This window comes from Larus michahellis, chromosome 1 (genome assembly GCF_964199755.1).
Source record: "Larus michahellis chromosome 1, bLarMic1.1, whole genome shotgun sequence".
NCBI lineage: Eukaryota > Metazoa > Chordata > Aves > Charadriiformes > Laridae > Larus > Larus michahellis.
The window spans coordinates 88,070,666-88,094,508 of NC_133896.1; the positions used below are offsets into that span (position 1 = coordinate 88,070,666).

The following is a 23,843-nucleotide window of genomic DNA, read 5'->3' on the forward strand; positions in this document are numbered from 1 at the left end:
TTAACAACAAAAGGAGCCCAGGCTGACTAGCTCAAAAGCAAATATCTACATTGCACATGTCTGAAGCCAAGGGTGATGAGCTCTATTCCAGACCATTTCATTTTATGTTCCTTTAGTTCTTCTTCTGGGAGAAACTTAACAGCTCTTCCCCCTTGACTCACCATATCCAAAACTTTCATGCTTTCTGTCAGTTGTCTCCTTAACAAGCTGAAGAATCTTATTCTACTTCATCTGCCTTATCAATTACTACCTACTATTATAAAAGAGAATAGGTATTTTATTTTGGTTTTATTCACAACAATAAATTCAAGAACTTCTGTCTCTTCTCCACTCTAAATCAGTCTCTTCTACTAATTCTTTCTTAACTCCATCTTCCCACAACTCTTATTCCAAGACACCATTTAAATCAACTTTTTTATTATCTCAACTCTTTCCCCAGCTGGCCTAAGCTTATTCTGATCTCTTCTGTCTCCATCTTTTTTTATCTCTTCTTGCTCTTTCAAAACAAGGATGTAGATAACCAAGGCAATGGTTTTCTTTCTTTTACCTTCACAGTTGACACCATCTGGTTGAAGCTGATACCCAACAAAGCAGGAGCAGACGTAACTGGATCCTGTGTCTCTGCACTGCTGAGAGCAGGGACCACCACCTAATTGGATATTTTAACAAGTCTTATACAATAAAGAGGCTTTTCACAGGAACTGAAACAAACCATTCATTTACAGGATGTTTACTGATTTATTTAGAAAAGCAGATAACTAAACACACACATACAGAAAAGAAGGAAAGGACTAAATACTGAAAGAAGTGTTTAGAATCACTGGATTCTTTTAGCTCTAAAAATGAATACAAGAAGGAAGTAAATTAAGGAGTCAGTCATAGCTCATCATTGTTAGAAGTTGAAGGGAAAATGCTGATGAGCTCAGACATTTTGGCTAGGAAGTTAAAACTTTGTATGGTGATTACTATAAAATAAGGAAGACAAGATGCATCACCATAAGTTAATGAAACGTTTTCACTATTAACTGCATTAGGCTTTATTTCTAGCCCATCATTGTTAGGACCATACTCCTGAATTAGCTATAGCATGTGCTCTTTTCCTACTTAGGAGGCAGGAAACACAAAAGGGAGAAGAGGGTATTGTGGGTGACAAAGGCTTCAGAGAACCTAAAGGAACCAAGACTTACTATTGGGATACTAAAGAGCTAGTGAGGTGTGTGCAGGAGTCACAAAGGATGTGAAAGAGAGCTGGGGTTAGTCTGGCAGACAGAAAGAGAGGATACTATAGGAAATTTACAAAAAATTTGGCTCATCATTAAGAAAACTTAGTTTTTCTAATCCTATTGAAAATAATATTAAAAACATTTAATATTCTCACAATAGAGAAAAAGTTATATACTTCCCACTATTTGTTGTAAGACCATTGATATTAGTACAAAAGAGTACTGATATTAGTACAAATAGAACCTGTCTTCTTCCACTTTTCAGAATGGCTGGATAGGCATTAGAAAAAAAGAGGTTTGAGATAAGCACAATCTCCAGGAAATGCAGCTGTAATACTTTTGAGTGAATTAAAATAACTTTTTGAAGTGCAACAACTTCTAATGAGGACAGAGCCATTAATACACAACAGACAATCAGGTCTGTACACAGTACCGGGAAAGGAAATGACATTAGAAGGAACCATAGTCTTGCGGTTGAGATGAACAGCTAACACTTTCCGAACATCTACTAATACTGCGAGCTCCTGTCAGCCGCAGTGAATCCTATTGTGGAGGTGTTGGAACAACAGAATTAATTTCCCCATACACCATGAAGGTGCTCCGTAACAAACTGCTGGAAGTTCCACTGCCTAGGAAATGTAAGTTTCCCCTTGTGAAGACTGTAAAATCACAAGTAATTCTGGCATGCCAAGTTTATCAGAAAATATACTGTAGACAGAAACTCTAATTTGTAATTAGTCATACCAATCCATCTCTTGCAGGCAGCTGATTAACTGACGAATGCAACAACTGATTACATAAAGAAATAATGCTAGGAAAATATATAACACATTTTTCGATGTCATCTCTTGTAATTAGCAGCTGGAGACAAGGAGGAGAGCCAGTGTTGGCTTTGACTAGCTAATGACCTAGCAGACATTTCCATCCTCTCTAGAGTGTAATAGCTATACAACATGCAGCACAGTAAATCATCTCTCAACTGGAATATAAGTCTATTAAATTGATTTTATCCTAAATACATTACTTAGTTATGAAATGCTTGTAGAAAATAATAAATCACTGCTGTTTTAAGTTTATAGACATGTAAATCACATGTGACAAGCAATAAATCAGAACAATATTCCAGTAACACATTCTTCCCAGGAGGCAGAACAGCCTGACTAATGAGGACAATAGCCACTTTTCTTCCTTTTTTTCAGGTGATGCATCTCAAAAGGAAACAAGTTTCATTTCATATTTAATCACCCTGATCACCCCAAGAGGAGAATAAAAGAATGCACATATTTAATATAGGATCCCCATCTTCTGAAGAATCTGGAGTACTCCACGGGTTCAATGAGTAACACCTCTGAGGTATTACCCACTGGAAGTTAAATAGAAGTTAAATGTATAGTCTAAGCTTCAGTTGAGTAAGACAAACTCCTCTATAGGAGACAATACCTCCCTTGTATTTAAGAACTATTGAGGCATCATATAATGGCCCATTATTTCTTAGAAAGGATCTTCATTCTGTTATTTTTACCCATAACTAGCCTAGGCAAAAGTTTTTGGCTAATCTCTAGATCTAAGTTTGCTTCGCTTTTATTGGAGGCAATCACAAAAGAGCTGGCTAACAGGACTAGTCACCTGACTTACCTCTGCAGCCATCATGCAGATAAGGATCTTCTTGGTCTAGTTCCTCCTTTGAAATTTCAACTAAAAAGAGGAGAGATAGGCATTAGAAGAGAAAGCACTTTTCTTCTCACAGTAAAAAGTTGCCTGCTTGCAATGGGACTCAGAACAGGGTTTTGGATAAACCAGGACAAAATTAAAGAGCATTATTTACATATTTTACAGCTATTTCATGCTTAAATTTGACATTCAAATGCACATGGCCATGGGGCAATTTCCATCTGACTGATTCAATATGAAAATCACACTGTGATCATAGATTACATATGGGCTGAGATTTTCAAATGCAGGTTCTTAACATTAGGCTTTTAAACAGAGCTTAACCTCATTTTCATAAGACATGTTGTTGAGGCATGCTTGGCTTCCACTGACTTTATAGTAGCTTGGGGTACTCCTAGTTTTAATGAAAATCAGATTAACCTCAGTTATTTATTTAGACTTCATTCCAAAAAGAACTCCACACCCAACTTTTGGGCATCTTCTTATGGCATTCTTTCAAATGTACTTCATATACCTTAACTTGCAGAGATTTGATCAGCGGTACTTCTGCTACATGCATGTGTCCTGAGAGTTCTTTCTCTCCACATGGAGGACATATAAAGGCTGAATATATACGCTGCCTGAAGCCATTGCTTGCCCAAAGGACTAGCTAATGGACTTCCTCCAATCCCACCACAATCTCTAAACACTCTGGTTATTAAATAGGAAGCTTAGCCTTATTTCAGTGACCGTCCATAAGCCTATTCAACCGGTGGTCACTTACAAGCAAATAATACATCACAGATGGGAATGCAAGTTTTTGTGCAATGGCACAAGGCTGGGTTGGTGCACTGAGTTCTAGGGGTACATGTTGGTCACACAGAAGCTAATGAAATCATTTTGCCCAAGCCTGGCCTGATTTTGTAGGTCTCTGGGGTCACAGTACCAGAGATTACTCTTTACGTGACTAAGAAAGCGCTACACAGGGAGTCAGCTTGCCTTACCCTCTGCAGCAGAATGCCTTGCTATTGCATAACACAAACACAGGGTGCTAGTCCAAAAAGCTGCCTCACGAAAGGGAGACTGATCTCCCCTTCACGACTAACACAGCTGTCTCTTCATGTTGCTTACCTTGCCTTTCTACAGGCAATTTTTATTGTCAATAGTGATATTTCATAGAATCATAGAATGTGTTGGGTTGGACTAGATGACATTTAAAGGTCATCTAGTCCAATCCCCCTGCAGTAAGCAGGGACATCTTCAACTAGATTAGGTTGCTCAGAGCCTCATCAAGCCTGGCCTTGAATGTCTCCAGGGACGGGGCCTCCACCACCTCTCTGGGCAACCTGTTCCAGTGTCTCACCACTCTCATTGTAAAGAACTTCTTCCTAATGCCTAATCTAAACCCACCCTGCTCTAGTTTAAAGCCATTGCCCCTCGTCCTGTCGCTCCATGCCCTTGCAAACAGCCCCTCCCCAGCTTTCTTTTAGGCCCCCTTCAGGTACTGGAAGGCTGCTATAAGGTCTCCCCGGAGCCTTCTCTTCTCCGGGCTGAACAACCCCATATATGCATAATGGTTATTATGCGTGCCACTTGCCCACAAGGGTAAGTGGGGAAATACTGTATGCTGTGCTCACAATTCTGGATTTTCAGGTGTTGCTAGATTTCTCATGCCATGCACAAGCCTGCAAATTTTGCTATTAGCAGAGTGGTCTACATACAAAATATATACCAGTCCAGTCACTTCAGCCAGTGCTAATGGAGAAGGGGAATTCCCCTGCTGAGACAGTGGTACGCGAAGAAACTGGCAGGGCATTTCTAAACATTACTTGGCTGACATAAGTTATTAGAAACAAGTCTGATAACACACTGGCTCATGCAGACCAATGCAAGCTCTTGTGGTGGGGTTTGAGTTTGAGTTTAAGTGATTCATTAGGATTAAGTCTCCCAAAGTCTGTCCATGGTGTTCTGCAAGCCAGACTGCATGTTTTCAGTGCTCAACTGCCCATGAAGGAGGCAACACTATACAGTGTGACTTTTCTGCAGTTTCAGGTCTGTCTGCTAAGTGAAAAAGTCAAAAAAATCCAACACCTGGATCTGTAAGGTTCAGCGTGTCCACACTCATCCTCTTCAGCTCCATGGACTAGGTATGGAGAAGGGTGTCAGGAGCTGCTGCAATCTAGATTCACCTCTCTTCCAAAAATGTTGAAAGAAATGCAGATACCATGTTTCCCTGAAATGTTCCCAGACGGTCCAGGCATTTCAAACGCCCCCAGTTTGTGCGCATTTGCCTCTCACACAAAAGGCAACATTTGAATTCTGCAGAGCTAGCAAAGGCCATCTGGTTTTTAAATCTAATTAAAAGAATCAGTTTTCGATTTTCTTTTTAATTAAGAATTTATCAGTGGGCAAAATGCTATGAAACATTAATAGCTTATACTCAATTTCCAAGATCAGATCATTAGCAGCCAAAATAATCTGTCTTATAGTTAAGTTCTCACACCAGGAACTGAGTGACCACTTTCCAGCTCTTTTAGCCTTCTTTTGTGGTATACAACATATCAGCTATCACCAGCCAAAAAAAATGAGCTCCAAAACATGCATCATTATATTACTCAGAGGAGATCTCAAGTTAGAAGAATTCCAACAGAAATAATTTAAAGTACAGGCACTCCTTCTATCCCATATAATTTTGTGTCTCACTCTTTTATAACTGGCAACATAAATTACCTTGTTCCTTTTTAGGAGCATCATCGCTGATGGACACATCAATGCCTTCCTGACCCTTCACACAGCAATCTCTGAAGACAATTCCACACTGGTATCCTACCTTTGGGTTGGGTTCACAACTCTGTCCTTGAACTTGGGCAGCTTTTCCCAGCAAACAACAGTAACAACATACCTGTTAAAAAAAAAAGAAAAGAAAAAAAGAAAAAAAGGTCAAATCCTAACCCTGAACACTTCAATGCAAATTTTGTCAGTAGCGTCAATACTGTTATCTCACCTTGGCAAACTGATGAAATATTTTCTGCAAACTCCTTAAGAACTCATGTTTTTTTAAAGACATTTTAATCTGCAGTTGAGTTCAGTGAGCTCTGCATCTGACCTACATAGAGCCAAGCACAGAACCTGGATCCATTTCTCACAAATCTTGTGTATGCGTGAATGCATGTGCAGGGTGATGTGGAGAACCAGAATGGTCCACGTATGTATATGGAGTTTCACGGCTCTCATGCTGGGCTGCCTGCATAGCCCTGTTTCAAACACCAGCGAGCAGTGGGAACTCTTAACACCTCTGCTTCCCTTTTGTGTCCAGTTCAATTAAACTGGGACACGATCAATGAAGTCCATGACTCGGTTGATAAGTAACTGCCTACTCAACTTCCCAGCAAAAAATACCCCTCTCTGAACTAACAGACAAGTGAATAAACATGATTCATCCAAGGTTAGTGTTAACAGGTCATAAAGAGAAGGTATTCTGCTCTGAAAAACAGACTATAAAGTCAATCACTATTTAAAACCATCACAGTCTGGACATGGCTTCCAGCAATGAAACATGATCCGCGTTTTCCAGACCTTCTGAACTACAGCCCCGGAATACACCATAGAAGCGAACACAGGACAAGTTAATCCCATGGAGGTTTCCTTTTAATTTCAAATTGAGGGGACACTATGATTTATTCCGTTTTCCTTTCTTGTGGTTAGAAAGCAGTGAAGATGTTTGGTTCTGTGGAGCTGGTGCCTGCCAATTGCTACTGTCATGTAAAAGCAGATTTAAGCTTTTATTGTTCATTTTGCTTGAAGAAAATAGCATGCGCCATTAAACAGAGCAGATGGAATATAAAATAACTAAACATTGAACTACATTTCTGTAATTTGGTGCTTTAAGCACCACACCTATTGAAAAGAAGGCAACTATTACATTTCTTTCACTACTGGGAGATGCATACCCCTGCCTATATTATAAGCTTTCCCTTATAAGGTATTCTTTATGTTTCTCTCTCCACACTGCAATGAAAGGTTCTTTTAAAACCTAGAGCAGCGTGGAAGTAAAATAATAAAATCCTTTTTCCTTGTTTCTTCAATCTCGTTTTACTTTATAGCATTTTGAAGTACGCAAGCATGATATTTTGTACTTTGTCTTTAAATACACAACTGAATCCTCTCCCTGCTGCAGAATGCTGTATGGCAGGAACTCTTCCCTCCTGGCCAGTGCTGGGGTGTTGTTTTCACGCCCACCATAATGTTAAGATACACGTTTTTCCTTATTAACTGCTGTTTGGTGGGATGGTTCCTCACTACTACCTTTTTTTTACGTGGCTCTCCAACTACTTCCATACAGTGGCGGATGCTCTGATTTCATCACTAGTATGTCTGTGATATTTCCATCTTTTCTGGCTTTTCTGGATCACTTTAGAAGTCTCTTCCAAGAATTGCAACATTTCTGAATATTTATTCTGTCTAACACATCTAACATTTTCCTGAGGCATCCTTCTCAAAGCTTTTAACATCTGTCTATAATTTTGTTAGATTTCCAATTTTCACAACCATAAACTACAAGACAGAAATGAAAACTGAGCTGAAGATTCATTGTTTGACTTAAGCTTGTGTATTTTTGATAACCAGACCTTATTTAAGTTACTGAAGACAGCTGATGCCTTGCCAAATTTTGTCATTATATACTTCTGGATATCCTCACTGGCTTCTACTGTTAGGCATGTGAATTGACTCAATCTGTTTCATTGTCTTGTCACACAATGCTCAAAATGGGAGTTACAGACTTTCTCTGGATTTTTTTTTTTTTTTAAAGAGCAATCATCAATCTTGCTGTTCTCGAAGTGCTGAATAACCTTATGTTCTTTATTTCTTCCAGGTTCAGCCAAAACTTGAAAGACCTCTGTCTCCCGCTAATGTGAATCTTCAAGTACAGAGCTTGCTAAGTCTTGCAATGCCTGTAAGAAACTGTATCTTCATTTAACATAATTGAATGCATTGAACCATTTGTTCCAACCTGTATTTATTCTACCTGTGCATGATGCATCCTGATTTAACATCTTGATAATAATTTATGTTGCTATACCACAGCCAAAATGATCCAGAGATGGAAAGTGTCAAATGTTTTCTTAACTGATATTTATGGTAAGTGGCTTTAAGATTGACCCTGGAAGATTCTGCACTGGCAGTCCTAAAGGCTAACATTTCCTGTTCAACTAAAGAAAAAAGATGGCGAAGCTGATGAATGGCCTTGTGCTCAGAGCACACCAAGGACTCTCTAGACCTGCATACATCTCCACATACCTCACCTGTGAACTTGTAAAGTCACCTTTTCTTCCAGTTCTCCCACTGTGGAATGGTATAAGGCTAGTTTAACTCATGTTCACGGAGCACTCTGGCATTCTGAGACATAAAGCAGTATGTCATTACATCAATATCCTGGTAAGATTAATCTCAACATTTCCTTTTTCACGCTAATTTTTTCAGGGTTAGCCTATTCTGAAAGACTTTGATCCTTTAGTCTGGAGTGCAGTCTAGACTCCATATTAGTTCTTGATGTGTTTGTAGCCATTTTCCAAAGGTTGCCAGCTTCCCGGAAGCATGCTGCGATGACCATTCGCCCATTTGCTAGAACCATCGCTGCCCTCATGGATGGTACAACCTAATGATTGAGTTGTTATTACACACTTTCACTGCCTGGAAACCTTTGCTTCTTAAGTGATCCCGATAATAATCTCAAACATTTTTTCCTTCGCCTCTCCCCTGTTATTAGCAAAAGCCCATGCAGCTTCAAAGCCATGCCTTGATCTTTGCTTTTGGATAGAAAGTTGTGTCCTACTTGAAGTCCTATGATCCCCTGACTACTCTTATACCGTGCCTCCTCACAGAAAGGAATAAAGATGTAAGGAATAAAGGAATAAATCATTACATGTGAGAAAGTGTTGAAGATCTATCTTTGGTGTGATTAGGAAGCACCTGAAATTCCTTTAATCAATAAGCTCTCCTAATTAGTTAGATTTTATAATAGTTCTTTATTATTTATGCCTCCGTTTAAGTTACCGGATCTGGAAGGGTGAACCGTGTATTAACATTGCTTTTGTGTATCTGTCCACAAGAGGTCTCTCACTTGCTGAAATCCAGACTAACTAGCACAAGCTAGAAAAATTGACTGAAAAAAATACAAATAGCAGAATTTTTCTGAACTTTTGAAGATCTGAATAAAAATAAAGAATATTTCAACAGTTCAAAGCAACAAAACTTTGTGCTCACCTAATATACACAACCAAAGTATTCTTGAAAAAACTGGGGAGATAAGGCCGTATCTCGATCTTTGGAAAAAAAAAGCACCTATGACAAATTTTGGGGAAAAAGTCCAAGCACCTTAAAGAAGGCCAAATTTCTAGAAGCTGTACTCCCTTCTGCAGGGCTGTTGTGGTAGAAAGTTTAATAAAAACATTTCAACGTCTCCTGTATCAGGAACAAATCTGGAAATTGATTACTGTCTTTTGACAAACATTTTAAAGATTAATGATGAATTTTGCATCCTTTTTTTCAAGGCAAGAAAATCTGTGCTTCCAAGAAAACAGAGGAGTAAAATTATGTTGATTATTACCTATGCCTATTGCCTTTAAGCGTAAAAGCTAAGGCAAGTGTTTTCAAAATATGCTCTTTTTATCTTCTTTCCAATCGCAAGTTTTGGATTCAGAAGCAAGATTAGCTGCCTCATTTGCTGTGAAGTGCTGTGATTAATCTTACTAATTGAATTACTAAATCATTCTTTCTGCTTCCTTGAAGGAGACAAAGAGGATCCAAAAGATTTCCCATGCTACCTAAGCTAAAATAAAATGAACCAACTTAGGCAAAATGAGATTCAAGCCCATGTGAGATGGGGCTGGTGTGAATGTAAAAGTTTACCACACCAGGAGAAAATTGCCAGATAAACTGTATGTCTCAAGGTCATCGGATTAAAAATGTATTCAACAAAAGAAATTATACTTGTTCACTGATATTAGATCATAAATCCTCTGTGTCCACCATGGATCAAAGAGGTTATCTACAAAGATACTCCTACAGGTACCTCAGTACAGTTATTAGGTGTAGGATATTTCTATGAGGGAGTGGAGGGGCAGAACGTGGCTCACAAAGATGAAATAACACTGACTGTGTTTATACCAGTAAATTAAACAGGGACAGAATATGCGGTCAGGCATTGTCCCGCAATCGTCTCTAATGTTTAAATATTAGCAAGCTCTAATGGCAATTAACATCCCTCAGACAATGCTGAAGCATATTTGGGGTTAGCACAGGCCAGCGAGTGTTCCCAACTGCCCTCATGCACTGTGTTTTGCAGGGGAAAGACGTCAGTTGCGTGACATGAGCTGTGCTGAGCCATTTATTCTCAGGGCCAGAGATCAAGGCCCAGTCCACTTTGTTTAATGATACAGCTGTCACCACGAAAACCTGCCATCTTTGAAGAAATCTGGCCATTTTAAAAAACAACACCATTAACTCTTCTTCTTCCTCATACTGACAGGCGCACATAGGGAAACATCAGTCAATCAATGAGAAAGTGGGTTTCCTTGAACAGTTGCATTCTGTTTAAAAGGTGTCCCATGGCACGTGTTTAAAATAGCGCTGCTGTTATAAACGTGATGTCAGAGTACTCGCCATCTCGGTCCTTGTTCATCTGTTCACAGCCCTTCACAAAGTATTGACACAAAGGGCTAAATATTTTTTCACGCCACATCCAGATTGGGGTGGACATGCTTCTAGTGCTACAGGCTGCAGAGAGGAATCTCCATGCCAAGAGAGGGCACACCCTGGACGTGGTCGAGAGGGGAGGTATGTCCCCTCTATGGAACATGCTCCACCGTGGGACAAAATCACGCTGCACATGCAGACAAGTTTGTGACAACCCAACAACGCCAGCCTCATCATCATGTTACCTTTCTTCTACTCACAGCGAGAACGTGGATCACTTCACAGCCCTGGCATCAGCAACACCCTACTGCCAGGAACGTGATCAAGCCAGCATTTTGAAGACATATAAAACCTGTGAGTCAGACATCGTCTGCCATCTTCTATATAGTAGATAGTTTTTTAACTGAATGAACTGGAGCATTCAGCATCTTTGAGCAACGGGAAGAATTAAAATCATTGTCACCTATTTTCATCACCACTGAAAGAAATCTGTAATAGGACCAGAGCCGTTCATGCCTGGGTCATGGTCAAGGTCATGATCTTACTGGTGGAACTTTCATCCAAAAGCACTCTGCGGACTGGTATGAATATGCTCCCTTTCAAGAAATGAGAGACAAAGGCAGTAATAAAGGTGGAGGGCAGGGCACAGATTAATTAAAGATGCCAACAACAGGCATTTTTATTCTAATATCAAATGCTATTATCACGAGCTTATAGACGTCTCCATTCAATTGTAAATCAAAGCCATGTTAACTAAGGACACATACACAAGCTGGAATTATAAGTACACTGAGAGGATTAACTTCAGTCCTATGTTTTTGGACCACCAATACTGAAAACCACTGAGTTTGACCTTAGGCCATGAGGGTATAATGAAAGCTAAAGTCTGAAACGCATCTGAGTTTCTCACCCATCCCTTCCTACGGCGTTGATGTCTTCTCTTCATGCCAAAGTAGTTTACTAGCCAATTACCTGTTCAAGACTTCTTCACCCCTTTGCATTCTACCCTCTACCTCTGCTAAAATATAATGAGACAGTCTGCTTCACTCAATGAGGAACTGTTTCTCTCAAAGAAGCACGAAGTGGCGAGCCTTAACAGAGACATGAGGTGTAGGTGGGAAAAAAACTGTCTGTGTGCAACAAACTGAGTACAGCAACCTTCAGGGTCAACCCTTAACACCAATCCAGACAGTCAATACCATTTTTTAAAAGATGAACAGGAATAGCTCTGATGGCTCACCTTGAAGTATTCAGCTTTGCAGGTGGAATTTTCACCAATATTTGAGTCACACTCCTCACGCACATTGGCAAATTCAATCCCATCTGAACAGTACTGCTTCTCCAACTGGCTGCGGCAGCACTGTACCTGAGTCATGCTGACAAAAGGATGGAAGCAATAGAAGAATGTCATATTTAGGGCAAGAACAGATAATCCAAGTTTTGACAATTAGCACTTGTACTAGCGCCATGGAAAGAAGTTCCTGTGGGCACCCATTTTAGTTACACAGTAAAAAAATATTCTCTAGAAGTAGGCAGAATGTCTAGGTTTAATGCAGTTTAACTACCTGTCTACCTTGTAGTCTGTCCTAACAATTTTTTTAAGCAAATGGCTAACTTCAACCACGTTTGCCACAGGGCCCAAGGTCTCCAGGACTTGCATTCTTGCATATTTTGTGACAGCTGGTGGCTGCAGAGAGGATGGCAAGAACCAAATCGGTGCTCTGACTGACGGAAGGGAGAAGCCAGTCCTGAGGCATTGTGAGAATCTGCAATCCCATGGCCAGCCTACCCTGGCAGGTACAGCATGTTGAAGGAAGCTCAGATTGTTGCTCTGTGGGACAACCAGAGATACGGGGAGAACTGAAGATACCAAGGAAAGTCACAGCGAGAAATAGAGTGTATTGCAAGCAAGAGACAAAGAAAGACAAGGGAGAGAAGAGTATTACAGGGCAGGAAGGTGCAGAGAGGAGACAGGATCAAAATCTGCGGGAAACTCAGCTTTGTTAGTTCCACTGCTCATAAAATAATTCTGTTTTATCTCTGTTTCAGTGAATAAATTTAAAACTCCTTCCCATGGGAAAAAAAAAAAAAAAAAATCTGTGAAAGGAGGCTTTAAAATCCTCCATTCCTGTTGCTACTGTCGCTTGCATGCAAAGCCCACTGAAGAGGGTATCTCCCCTCTCTCCACTGTTTCTACACGCAGCTCTGCCTTGTTGGGTAGCATCGTGGGCGGAGCTTGCAGTTTACGGCTCTTCCACAACTACCACCTGTAAGAGACACTGGGAAACAGAGGGAAAAAAGTTGAAGAGTAACAAATCAGATTGCACATACAAGGATGTAAACATATCCATGTGTTTTGCGATAATTTCACTAGGAATAATGTTACCCAAGTTGCTAGGGCGAAAGGAAACTATCCCAAAGGCAATCCAAGCTAATAAAGTCTATTTATAGTAAAACAGGCGCACCTAAAAGGCATAGACCAATATATTAGAGCCCTATGAAATGCACAGAAAAAACCCTATAAATGCGTTTTTATACCCATCACCACAGGAAATCTTACGCATCTTACACACCAATAATATTGAACACATTCTCTTTGCTCTTAAGAGTATTCACCTATGTTTTTTCCTCAACTCCAGTTCTTTGAACTGATGACTCAAATCTTTTCAAAGGTTACCTAGAAATACATAAAAATACGCAAAGATACGCAGCAAACCCATACCCTTTACTCTTAAAAATCCTTTATTTACACTGTTGGATATTTTGCAAGTATAAGGAAGAGGGGTGGGTTAGTTGCACTCCTGAGCTACAGGCGTCTCCTGCTGACATCTGAGATAAGTGGATTCCCATGCATCACCTCTGGAGGAGCTTCCCTGCTCTCGATGACCATAGGATGAGCTTTCAGCTCCCAGGCAGCGTGAGGGACTCCCTCAGCTTTAAGGCCAGGCCATCCAGTCCAGCCCACTAAAAGCAGGGGACACTTGGGTACCGGGCTGAGATTCTGTGCGTATTGGCGAGGCAAGGCTGTCAAGCTACACTCCTGAAGATTCTCAGTTCTTATTTACTGGATTTTGTAATGGTCTGACTGTGCAGTTTACACTTGGACAAAAACAGCCATGGGATTTCAATGCATAGGAACAAAACCCAGGTACATTCATGAACAGATTGTTCAAAAATAGACTCTAAAGTCATAGCAAGAAGTTAAGCCCAGGACAGTAACTTTATTTGGCTGAATATTTGAAGTTTTTGATATTTGAGTCAGTTCCAGTTTGGAAGAATACGTAGCTTTTTTGTTGCTGAAATTCGCTCTGAAGCAGAATTTCCATTCCCTGCCCAGCTCTGGGGTGGTCTGACTGTCAGGACTTTGGAAGCCTATAAAACCTGAACTTCAAGCCCAAGTGTGTGGGAGTTGAGACTTTCCAGCTCCTTTAGCCCTCCATGTCCTGCGGAGGAGCTAGATATGTTAGCCACAGACAAACAAACAAACAACAGCAGTCTTTCAGTAAATCTGTTTGATTTCCAGTGTGGCTTTTTTTTTTTTTTTTGCAAATACAAGTCATGTCTTTGAAATCTCTGACAAATTGGCAATTTCAACCAAAACAAAAAAGTTTCTTAAAATGTTTCTCACAGCTGTATTCATAAGTCATGTGGGCCACCCCAACTGTAATAAGGAATTAAACGTCAATTGAACACTAGATTAAAATACCATTTGTTCATTCTCAGAGCAACAACAATAAAATCATACTTCATTGCCCAAATCCTACAGTGAAGTTGCACTGGTAGCAAATACCGCTTGAGCCTGTAAACACCGGTGCGGCTGTGGCAGAGGTAGAAATCCTTGAAAGATGGTGGAGAAAAATGGTTGAAAAATCCACACAGTACTGGTCTTCCAGCTGCAGCTTAGCCTGCCCAGCTGACCATCAAAACTTTTCCCTTTGCACACCAGCCCACATGCTGACGGTCGCTAGAACATGCCACCTCAAACTCCTCAGACTCCAAGATTTTGGAGATGAAGAGTATCTCTCCCTGCCTTTGCTAAGTTATGCGTGTCTCCCTGGCTCAGACTCCAATACATTCCCACTCTCTACTTCATAGCAGAGTAAAGGAGCCATCTCTAATGGCTCATAAGCCAGCTAGAGTTGTCTCTTCGCATAAAACCTTTCAACTCTTCCTGTGTAGCATTCCTATTAACTTCATTTCTACGGACAGCTTACAAAAGAGAGAAAGTAGAGGAGTACTTTCCTGTGGTTTTTTGTTTTGGTTTTTTTTTTTTTTTAATTACTCCTAGTAATTAAAAAGCCATATTCTTCCTTATCTGTCACATTCTGATTTTCAGTTAAAACAGTGCAACAGAAGTTTATTGAATAGGTATTTACAATTTGACTGAAATCTTATAACACTAAATACAGAATCTCTAGGAGCATAAGGCCTCATAACTGAAGTTCACTCGGATATTTTGGGTAAAATCATGCATTTTCTGGTTTCTCTGAAAGTAGTTTTATTCATGGCTCACTAGTGAACAGAAATCACTCAGACATTTAAAAAAAACCTTATTCTTTGTTGCACATGCTGGTCTAAAAATGAAAGTTATTTCATTACTACGTAATTTGATTGTAAATCAAGTTAAGAAATCATGGTTTATATTCTCACTTTTACTTTCTGTTAAAATTCAACCAATGTTTTCATGGAATAAATTTCCACCTGAAAAGCTACACGTCCATTTACCTCCACAATCCTTTCACATTTATTATTCTCCTTCCCAGACAATACACTCCTAAACCAGCACAGATTTCATAATTACCAATTTTTCATTTCTTTCCATAAAAGCATTAACATTTAACTTTGCTCTGAAAACAGTGTATTTGTTGTCAGCCTAATTTCATTACCCTCTGCCTCTCTCCTTCTGCTTATTAGCCTGTCTTCAAACTATGTCAGTGCTATTCATGAGCACAGCAGAAGACTTTTTCGCAAAAAATACTAAAATTAAAAAGTGGATGATTCCACTTCAGAATTATTTTGCAAAAAAGAAGCTGGGCCTTCCACCCTTAGTCCTTTCAGTTTGCAGTTTAACATGCAACAGAAATGAACTTAGGAAAATTAAGAGCAAGATCTGGTATTATGAGTGACACAATATGACAATATGAAAATAATAAAGCGTGCCTCAACAATGAAAAACATGTATTTGAACGAGCATTATAAATTAGCAAGGGACTCAAGCAAAAACAATTGATTCAAACCTCAAAATTAATCAGCTGCAATCCATAAACAACTTTGTTGTTTACTTAAAAAAAAAATTTCTTGAAGGTCAAGAGTAAAATTATATTGAGATCATATATTATGTAGAGGAACAATACTGATAACATTGTGGCAGAGAAAGAACTGAGTTTGACAATATTCACAAAGCGAAGTAAACAAGTTATCCTAAATGAGTGGCAATAAAACCCTGACAACATAGCAGACTGTTCTTCTGTCCCTCTGACTGGGAAGCCAAAAATCTTAAGTGACTGTGAGGCACACTTAGCGGGCTGCAGAGAAGAGATAATAATTAATAAAGACAACTTCTCCAAAAATAACTTTAAACAGCTTTTTCACACAGAAAACTGTCACAACTTCGATGTCCAAAATCTCAGGCTCTTCCAGACTTACAATGGCATAAATCAATAAACATCTATCAGCAGTTAAGCATCTGGTGCCTATCACTCCACACACTCCTGTCTTATTACTTCCTTGTGTTCCCTCCTGAATCTGTATCCAAGTGCTGCCACTTGTCTCTGCTTGGGAACACAGATCATCTTTTTGTTCTGTTTTTGCACAGCACCTAGCAGAGCGTTCTGTAGCTTCTTCTTTTATGCATTTTTGCAACACTAATAATAAATAATGTTATTTCCAATGCAGCTCCAGAAAGACTTTACACAGTGCTAAAGGCATGCAGTTCTCATATGGAGATACGCTGCTTCTGGCCCAGGAATTAAGTTCACTTGCTAAGAGCTCTGGGCAGGGGAAACTCTTCATTTTGAATGGAAGAAGATTTACTGGGCAGGTTGAGTTCCAAAAATAAACAGCAGCTGTTTCCAGCTGCTGTGAGTTTAACCGCATCACAAGAAAATGGATGAATGGGCAAAAAGCTGCTGTTATGACAGCCAAAGATATTATTCATTAAAATGCTACGCTTGTATTTACTGAGTCATGAAGACACAGAGAAAAATACTGTCATTGTCCTGAGTGATAATATAACGTCCCACTTATTTGTGGGACAAGCAACCACAATAAGAGATTGCAGAAGTGACTGGAGGTTGAGCCAGGAGCCTTGTTTCAACTTAAACGCAGCTGAGTAACAGTAGCCAGATAGACTTTCCAAATTCATGTGAACTTCAGACAGAGGGCTGGCTCACCTGTGGAGCAGGACAAAAAAGCGAGCACATCTGTAACATATTCAGCATATTTTTGCCAAGAAAGGTTGGACCAGATGATCCTTGAGGTCCCTTCCAACCTGGTATTCTATGATTCTACGACAAGTGATGCTCACGCAAATGGCAAGTCCCTCAAGAACCACAAGAGACTTTGGGGGAAGGATCTCCCAAAGAGGGGATGTTGAAACCCATAACTGTCAGCTTGTTTCTAGGACGCACAATACATATGAGAATGTCAGTGCTTGCATGGAAGCCCTTCTTGATTACCATGAATGTGCTTTAAATGGTTGGGAAGAGGCCAAGGGGGTGCAATTCTAATTCAATAAGGCAGCTTGTTTCTCACATGAACAAAAGAAAAGCAAAAGAAACTCTGTAGCAGTGGGCTTGCTTTGAGGGAAGGACTGAATCTGAGATGCTGTTCTTGTTATTACTATTCTAAGCAGAGGATTCAACAGCAGCATGTAAATTCTTGTAAAGCGTGTGGGGTAAAGTACTCACATCCAATCTGTTCTGTGTTGCACAGTCCTTGCAATGTAACTGCACAAAATCATTTTTACTTCAGCAACTTCATCAAATCTGCTCACTTCACAATGTATTTTTCCCTTGCATCCCACTGCTAACCTTGCAAATCCAAGCTGAAATACGCGGGGCAAACAGCTCCATCTGGCATGAAGTAATATGGGCTTGTACACTCAAGAGGCTATGTTTTTTTGGAGCACTCAAGTCTACACTGCCCAACACTGTGTTGCCGTGGACAGCCAAAAGATCCCAGCTGGGGTTTAAACAACCATGTAAATGATAAATATCTGTCCCCCAGCAGCTCCCACTGCATGTAGGTGTCTAAATAGGAAGCAAGTTCTCTTGAGAATCCAACACCAATAAGGCATCCTGTGCCATATTCTCACCTGCTTAGACCTGAGCAAGTGCAAGGAACCTGGTTTTGCTCGCATCTCTCTGCGGCAGGAAAAAATGCAGAAAACCAGCGTCATTATCCTCATGTGCTTGCATAGGGAAGCATGCTCCCTCACTATTCATGCTGGCGCCAGTTACACCAGCCGTTAGGAGTAGAGTTTGATCCTTACTTTTGTGTCTAAAACAGCATCATAAAGTGAGTTTTCTGTACCTCTCACAGATATGCCAGTTTTCAATCATAACTGGAGTAAAAGTAATATTGCCATTAAAGAAAGCAGTCAAGGGTGCCAATTTTACTTAGTCATTTTTAGAGTGAAGGCAAGCTTCAGGGGGAGCTATGTTTATATATCGTACAGTCATGAATACATGCCACTGAACTGCATTTATCCACTTTTTTTTTGTCAATAAGTACTCACGCCTCTCACAGAATGTGCGCCTTTACCCATTTCTTATTTACCATTACATCACTATAATTTTCTTCATTACTATCAGTTATGCACAAAAGCTAGATGAAGTATTAGTAAGCTTTTTTTCATTTCCTATGAAGTCGTAAAGACTCTCTAAAATGGCAATCTTTAAAAGGATAAATTATATTTACAGCAGAATCACAACTCACATTAATCAAATGATCATTAAATCATCAAGATTCTCACTCCCAGATTGTTCAATAACCTTGGTTTCCTGTTTTTCCTGCCTCTGTTTTGTCTGTAACTCTTCTGAGACTCTCCAAGTATTTCCTAAATTGGGATTCAAGTTCTATCTGTCAATTCTTCTGCGTAAGAGAGTGCTTTCAATGCCAATATAAATGCCAAAGTCAGAAAACATGGACAGACTTGCCTGCAAGACGCATTCTTTCCGTAATAAAGATCAATCCAACACTTCTACAATTACCAAGTTTAAATCACTTTGCAATCCATTTGAAAAGACAGAAGGGAGCAATGTAATGTATTTTAAATACAAAGTCCCATATGAAACTGCCCCTAAACTACCAATCACAAATTGTTAGCTCCACAAATTAAATTTAACAAGTGCACTTAACAGCAAAATAACACAAATCGACATAAAAACTACGAATGCCCCAACCATACAAGAGATTCAGTATAACCAAAGTATCACTGTGCAAATGATTTATCATTTAACTTCATTATTTCATTTTCTAGATTACGTAACAGACATTAGTATCCTATTAAATGTCAGTAGAATTAAGAAATGTATTTATTAACCAAAGGTTACTATTTTCTACGGTCAAATCCATTTGACAGAGGTCAGATATTCTACATAACTAGGAATCTCCTTGACTTAAGCTTTAAATTCTACCCCCCAGCAATTCAACTAAGAATTGCAGGACAATTTCTGGGTGGCACCACACAGGAGAAACAGTTTTAAAAGGCTGTCTTCCATACACACATATGTACATATTTAATCCAAAGATTATTCATGTACAGGATCTGTTCTGTTTCCTGATAAACTTTTGCCCAAGAATTTTGATCATCACTGGGCTAGATTCATAACCAGCATAAAATGAAGAAGCTTTGCTGATATTAGTGGAGCCATGCTGAGGTACACTGACTGTAGGCAGAGTCCAAGCCCTACGAGTAGAGTACAGTAGAAAAACTTCTGAGTAAGAGACAGTACATGTCAAGCAGATTAAAGCTGGGTGACTCTACACCAGACCAACAGGAAGCATTTAAAGGACTTAATGGAAGAAAAGTAGGTAGTCAGTAGGTACTCCCCAAGGCTAGATATGGATCTGAAAGACTTGGATTTAAAAGCTGGGTGCTTCACCTTCTAAATCAGCTCTCATACCTGCCATTCCTGTGGTTTTACATGAACATATAAACTCTAGTTTAATATATAATACACAACTATATACCTGCATTCTCTGGACTCGGATATTAACGGTAGAGAAGTACATATTCTGTTTTTATTTGCCCATTCAATACCCTTGTCACAGCATTCTTCCATTGAAGGATCTGCAGAAATCAGGGAAGAAAGAAAAACACAACAATATATTTAGTACAACCTTAGTAAATGGTATGGCATCTGCCAGTTAAAAAAAAAAAAAAACAAAACCAAACCAAAACAACAAACAACAAAACAAAACAGAGTCAGTTTGTTTACCCCTCCCTAATCTACACACAGAATAGTGCACCCATCCAAAAGGCCGCCATGGCCAAATGACGCATCCGTTCGTTAGCACCTTGCAATCAGCCCACGTGCTGGAGGTATTCCTTCCTCAGTGAAGCAAACTGCAGTCTCCCTTAACCTTCCACATAAAGACACAGCCTAGGGACTGATACTCCAGCAGAACACAGTTCAGATGATAGACAGTCCTGCACAATAAAGGGATCTGTCAGATTGCACTCCTTTATTATTGAAAGCGTCAGCAGCAACAAGCAACCTTTTAAAATCATGAAGAATACAGGATAAATCAAATAACTGTCTGATACGAAAACCAGATGAATCTCATTACAAGTTAATTTGCAGAACTATTTTTTCCAACATCATCCAATCAATCTGTTTTACTCAAAAGTATGTCTGCAAATGCAAAAGTATTGTACAGAGAGACAGAAAGGCATACGGTATTTTGATCACTTAACGTATGAAAGAAAAATTAATACAGATAGCAACTGATACCAACCCTGAAACTAAAGGGAAAAGCATACTGAAGGTAATTATTTGTGCAGAGTATGATTTTGGCAAAAGTCTCTAATTTAATAAAACTAAATACTGCTAATGAACTGACAAGCACTACTTGATACTCCAAGTGCAAAAGTTCACTGCACAGCAGGTGTATCAGAACTTGGAATAAAACATGAGTCACATTTTCCTATTAATTATCTCGTAGTCTGGACACTGAACAGCTCCTTGTATAACAAATATGCAATCTGTGTAAAACCCATCTGATTATCAAGGGAGACAGCTTTCTAATGTTTTCTCTTTGTTTCCTAAGTTTTTTGACTGATGGCCCTGACAGGCTGCACCCATGAGTGCTGAGGGGCTGTGAGCTGACTACTCACAATTATCTTTGAGAGGTCATGGTGAATGAGAGAAGCTCCTAAAGAATGGAAGAGAACAAATGCCCCCCCTGTCTTCAAGAAGGATAAGAGAGAAGATCTGGGAAACTACAAGGCTGGTCAACCTCTTCTGTCTGGTAAGATGACAGCGAAAATCCTCCTGGGAACAATGCCCAAACACATGAAGGACAGGAAGGTGATCAGGAGAAGTCAGACTGGATTTATGAAGGGGACATCATGCTTAACCAACCCCATAGCCTTCTACAATGAGGTGGCTAGCATGGTGGATGAGGGGAGAGCAGTGGATGTCATTTACCTTGACTTCATTAAGGCTTTTTACACTGTCTCCTGTAACACCCTCACAGACAAGCTGACAGCGAACAGGTTAGGTAAGTGGACAGCGAAAGGGACTGAAAACAGGTGGAACAGCCAGGCCCAGAGGGGTGCGATCAGTGGCACGAAGTCCAGTTGGAGGCAAATCACTAGTAGCGTACCTCAGGGGGTCAAAACTGGTTCCAACGCTGTTCAGCATTTTCATTGATGACCTGGACACTGGGAAAGAGTGCATCCTCAACACGTTCACAGATACAACACTGGGAGGAGTTGCTGATGCACCACATGGTTGTGCTGCCATCCAGACAGATCTCAACAGGCTGGAGAAATGGGCAGTGAGGAACCTTGTGAAATTCAGCAAAGGGAAATGCAAAGTCCTTCATCTGGGGAGGAATAAGCCCTACACATCAGTACACACTGGGCGCTTACCAGCTAGAAAGGAGGTCTGCAGAGAAGGACCTGAGTGTCCTGGGGGACACCAAGCTAATCATAATCCAGAAATGCACCTTCGCAGCAACAAAGACCAACGCCATCTCAGGCTGCAATAGACAGCACCACATTGAACGAGGTGATCCTTCCCCTCTGCTCAGCATCAAGGAAGTCCCACCTGGAGTGCTATGTCCGGTCCTGGGCTCCCCAGTTCAAGAAAGATACGGACTTACTGGAGTGAGTCCAGTGCAGGGCCACCAAGACAATTTATGTACTGGAGTATGTTTCATATGAGGAGAGACTGAGAGCTGGGACTGTTTAGCCTGCAGAAGAGAAGGCTCAGAGGGAATCTGATTGATGTTTATAAATGCCTGATGGGAGGGGATGAAAAAGAGGGAGCCAGACTCCTCTCAATACTGTCCACTGACAGGACAAGAGGCAATTGGCATAAATTAGACCATACGATGTTCCATCTGAACAGAAGAAAACACCACTTTACTGTGAGAGTGTTCAAACACTGGATGATCTCAAGAGGTCCCTTCCAACCTAAACGATTCTGTGACTGATTACTTAATCAAAAATAAGTAAGACCCTTTCAACTGTAGGTCTGTGTTGCACAGGGAAAGGCAAATCTCATTTACTTCTTTTTGATGGGGAAGCTGAAGCATAGAAGGATGAAATGACTTGCCCAATTTACAAAGCAAGCTGATGGTAGAACAGGGAGCGCATACAGTTATTCCCAGACCATCTCTCTCCACTGGATCATAAAATGCCTCACATAATTCTCATTCTTAGTTTTGCTCCAAGCACATCTAGAGGGAGCAAACTTCAATAAGCAGCAGCATGATATTCAATACTATCCATCTTCGCAAATCACTTCCTGCAGAGTCTAGTAAGGATAGGCATCTGTCTCCTCTGGCTCTACCTATACCAGTTACAACCCCATCATTCCCCAGGTGCTCCTGATGTATGAGGGTTACAGCCTCCTTCTATCTGTCCATGTATCTACCTCCTAACCCGTTCCGTTCATAATCACACTTACTTTGACATGCATCAGACAGAGTTTACAGGAGTACCTCAACTGGCAGATCTTCGTATGCAGGAAAGTAAAAAGCAGCTGAAAGCAAGTAGAGAAGACAACCCCCCTCCTGTAACTCAGTTGTTTGCAGGGAACAACCTATATTCCCGACTAGCGATTATAACTCAAAAATTCAAAGCAAAAAGGAAAGAGTTAAAGGAGATTTTAGGATGTATCAATCATCTTAATGTAGGCACTCTTAAGGTAGTTATCAATTCTAAAGCGCTAAGCTCGGCAGTACTGAGCATAATTCTGGCTATGTCTCTTTAGGAACTATTACATCAAAATGGAAAATGCGTAAAGAAAGGCAGGGCAACCAAAGCCCTATTATATGAGGAGAAACTGGAAGAAATAGACCTTTCTAAGCCTAGATAAGTAAAGCTTGTGAAAGGATGTGGTTTCTGTCAACAAATGCTACAGCAGTAAACAATAATCAAAATTATGGGTCAAGTAAGCCAAACATTTTTTAATAAGAAAATCATTACACTTATAAACGGAATGACATTAAATGTTAGTTTATAACAGAGCTTTGTACTCTATGACCCAGGTCACCCTTCTAGTCTTACTTACATACCCAAAACAATGGTCAAAATTCTGTCATTATGAAGTCAAGGCAATATTTCTCTTGAATTCCTCAGTGTGTCCAGAATTCATGCCAGTGTCTGAAAGCTAATTGTAGTTTATAATGCTACAGAGAAAATCAGTCTTGTAAATAAATATCTGTCTGTGGTGAAAGACATGAATTTGTGCCTGATCTCTTCTTTGGGAATAGGGACCCTGTCTGGTGCTCTCTGTCTGCCAGTGTACTGCTAACAAACATTATATCCATCAAATTTCATACAATGTGTTACAAATAACCATATTTTTAGTGCTGTTGTCTGCAATTAATCTTAACCGTGTTGAAAAATGATACACGTTTAACTGAAGTGCAGAACTGGCTGCAGGTTTTTGCAGGGCTTTGTACAAATGGGTCTTTAGCCAAGTTCCTCCCCAGAAGGACAATCCCTGGCTCTGGACACCAGTTCTTCCCTCCCAGCTCTGGCAACACACCTCCACTCCAACCAAATAACTCAAGAATTCAAAGCAGGCCAAGCTA

General features: G+C 40.1%; 1 protein-coding gene across 4 annotated transcripts in view; it reads right to left on the bottom strand.

Annotated features, from left to right (window-relative positions):
• Window positions 1–23,843, bottom strand: part of FBLN1 (fibulin 1) — an 84,254-nt gene that overhangs the window by 48,659 nt on the left and 11,752 nt on the right. For all 4 annotated transcript variants that reach the window (XM_074590407.1, XM_074590427.1, XM_074590417.1 and 1 more), the window contains exons 2-6: window positions 19,764–19,863; window positions 11,809–11,944; window positions 5,604–5,775; window positions 2,859–2,918; window positions 548–649 (exon numbers count right to left, since the gene is read on the bottom strand). In XM_074590407.1, the coding sequence (XP_074446508.1) occupies window positions 548–649; window positions 2,859–2,918; window positions 5,604–5,775; window positions 11,809–11,944; window positions 19,764–19,863 (570 nt within the window). The remainder of the gene's footprint in view (window positions 1–547; window positions 650–2,858; window positions 2,919–5,603; window positions 5,776–11,808; window positions 11,945–19,763; window positions 19,864–23,843) is intronic.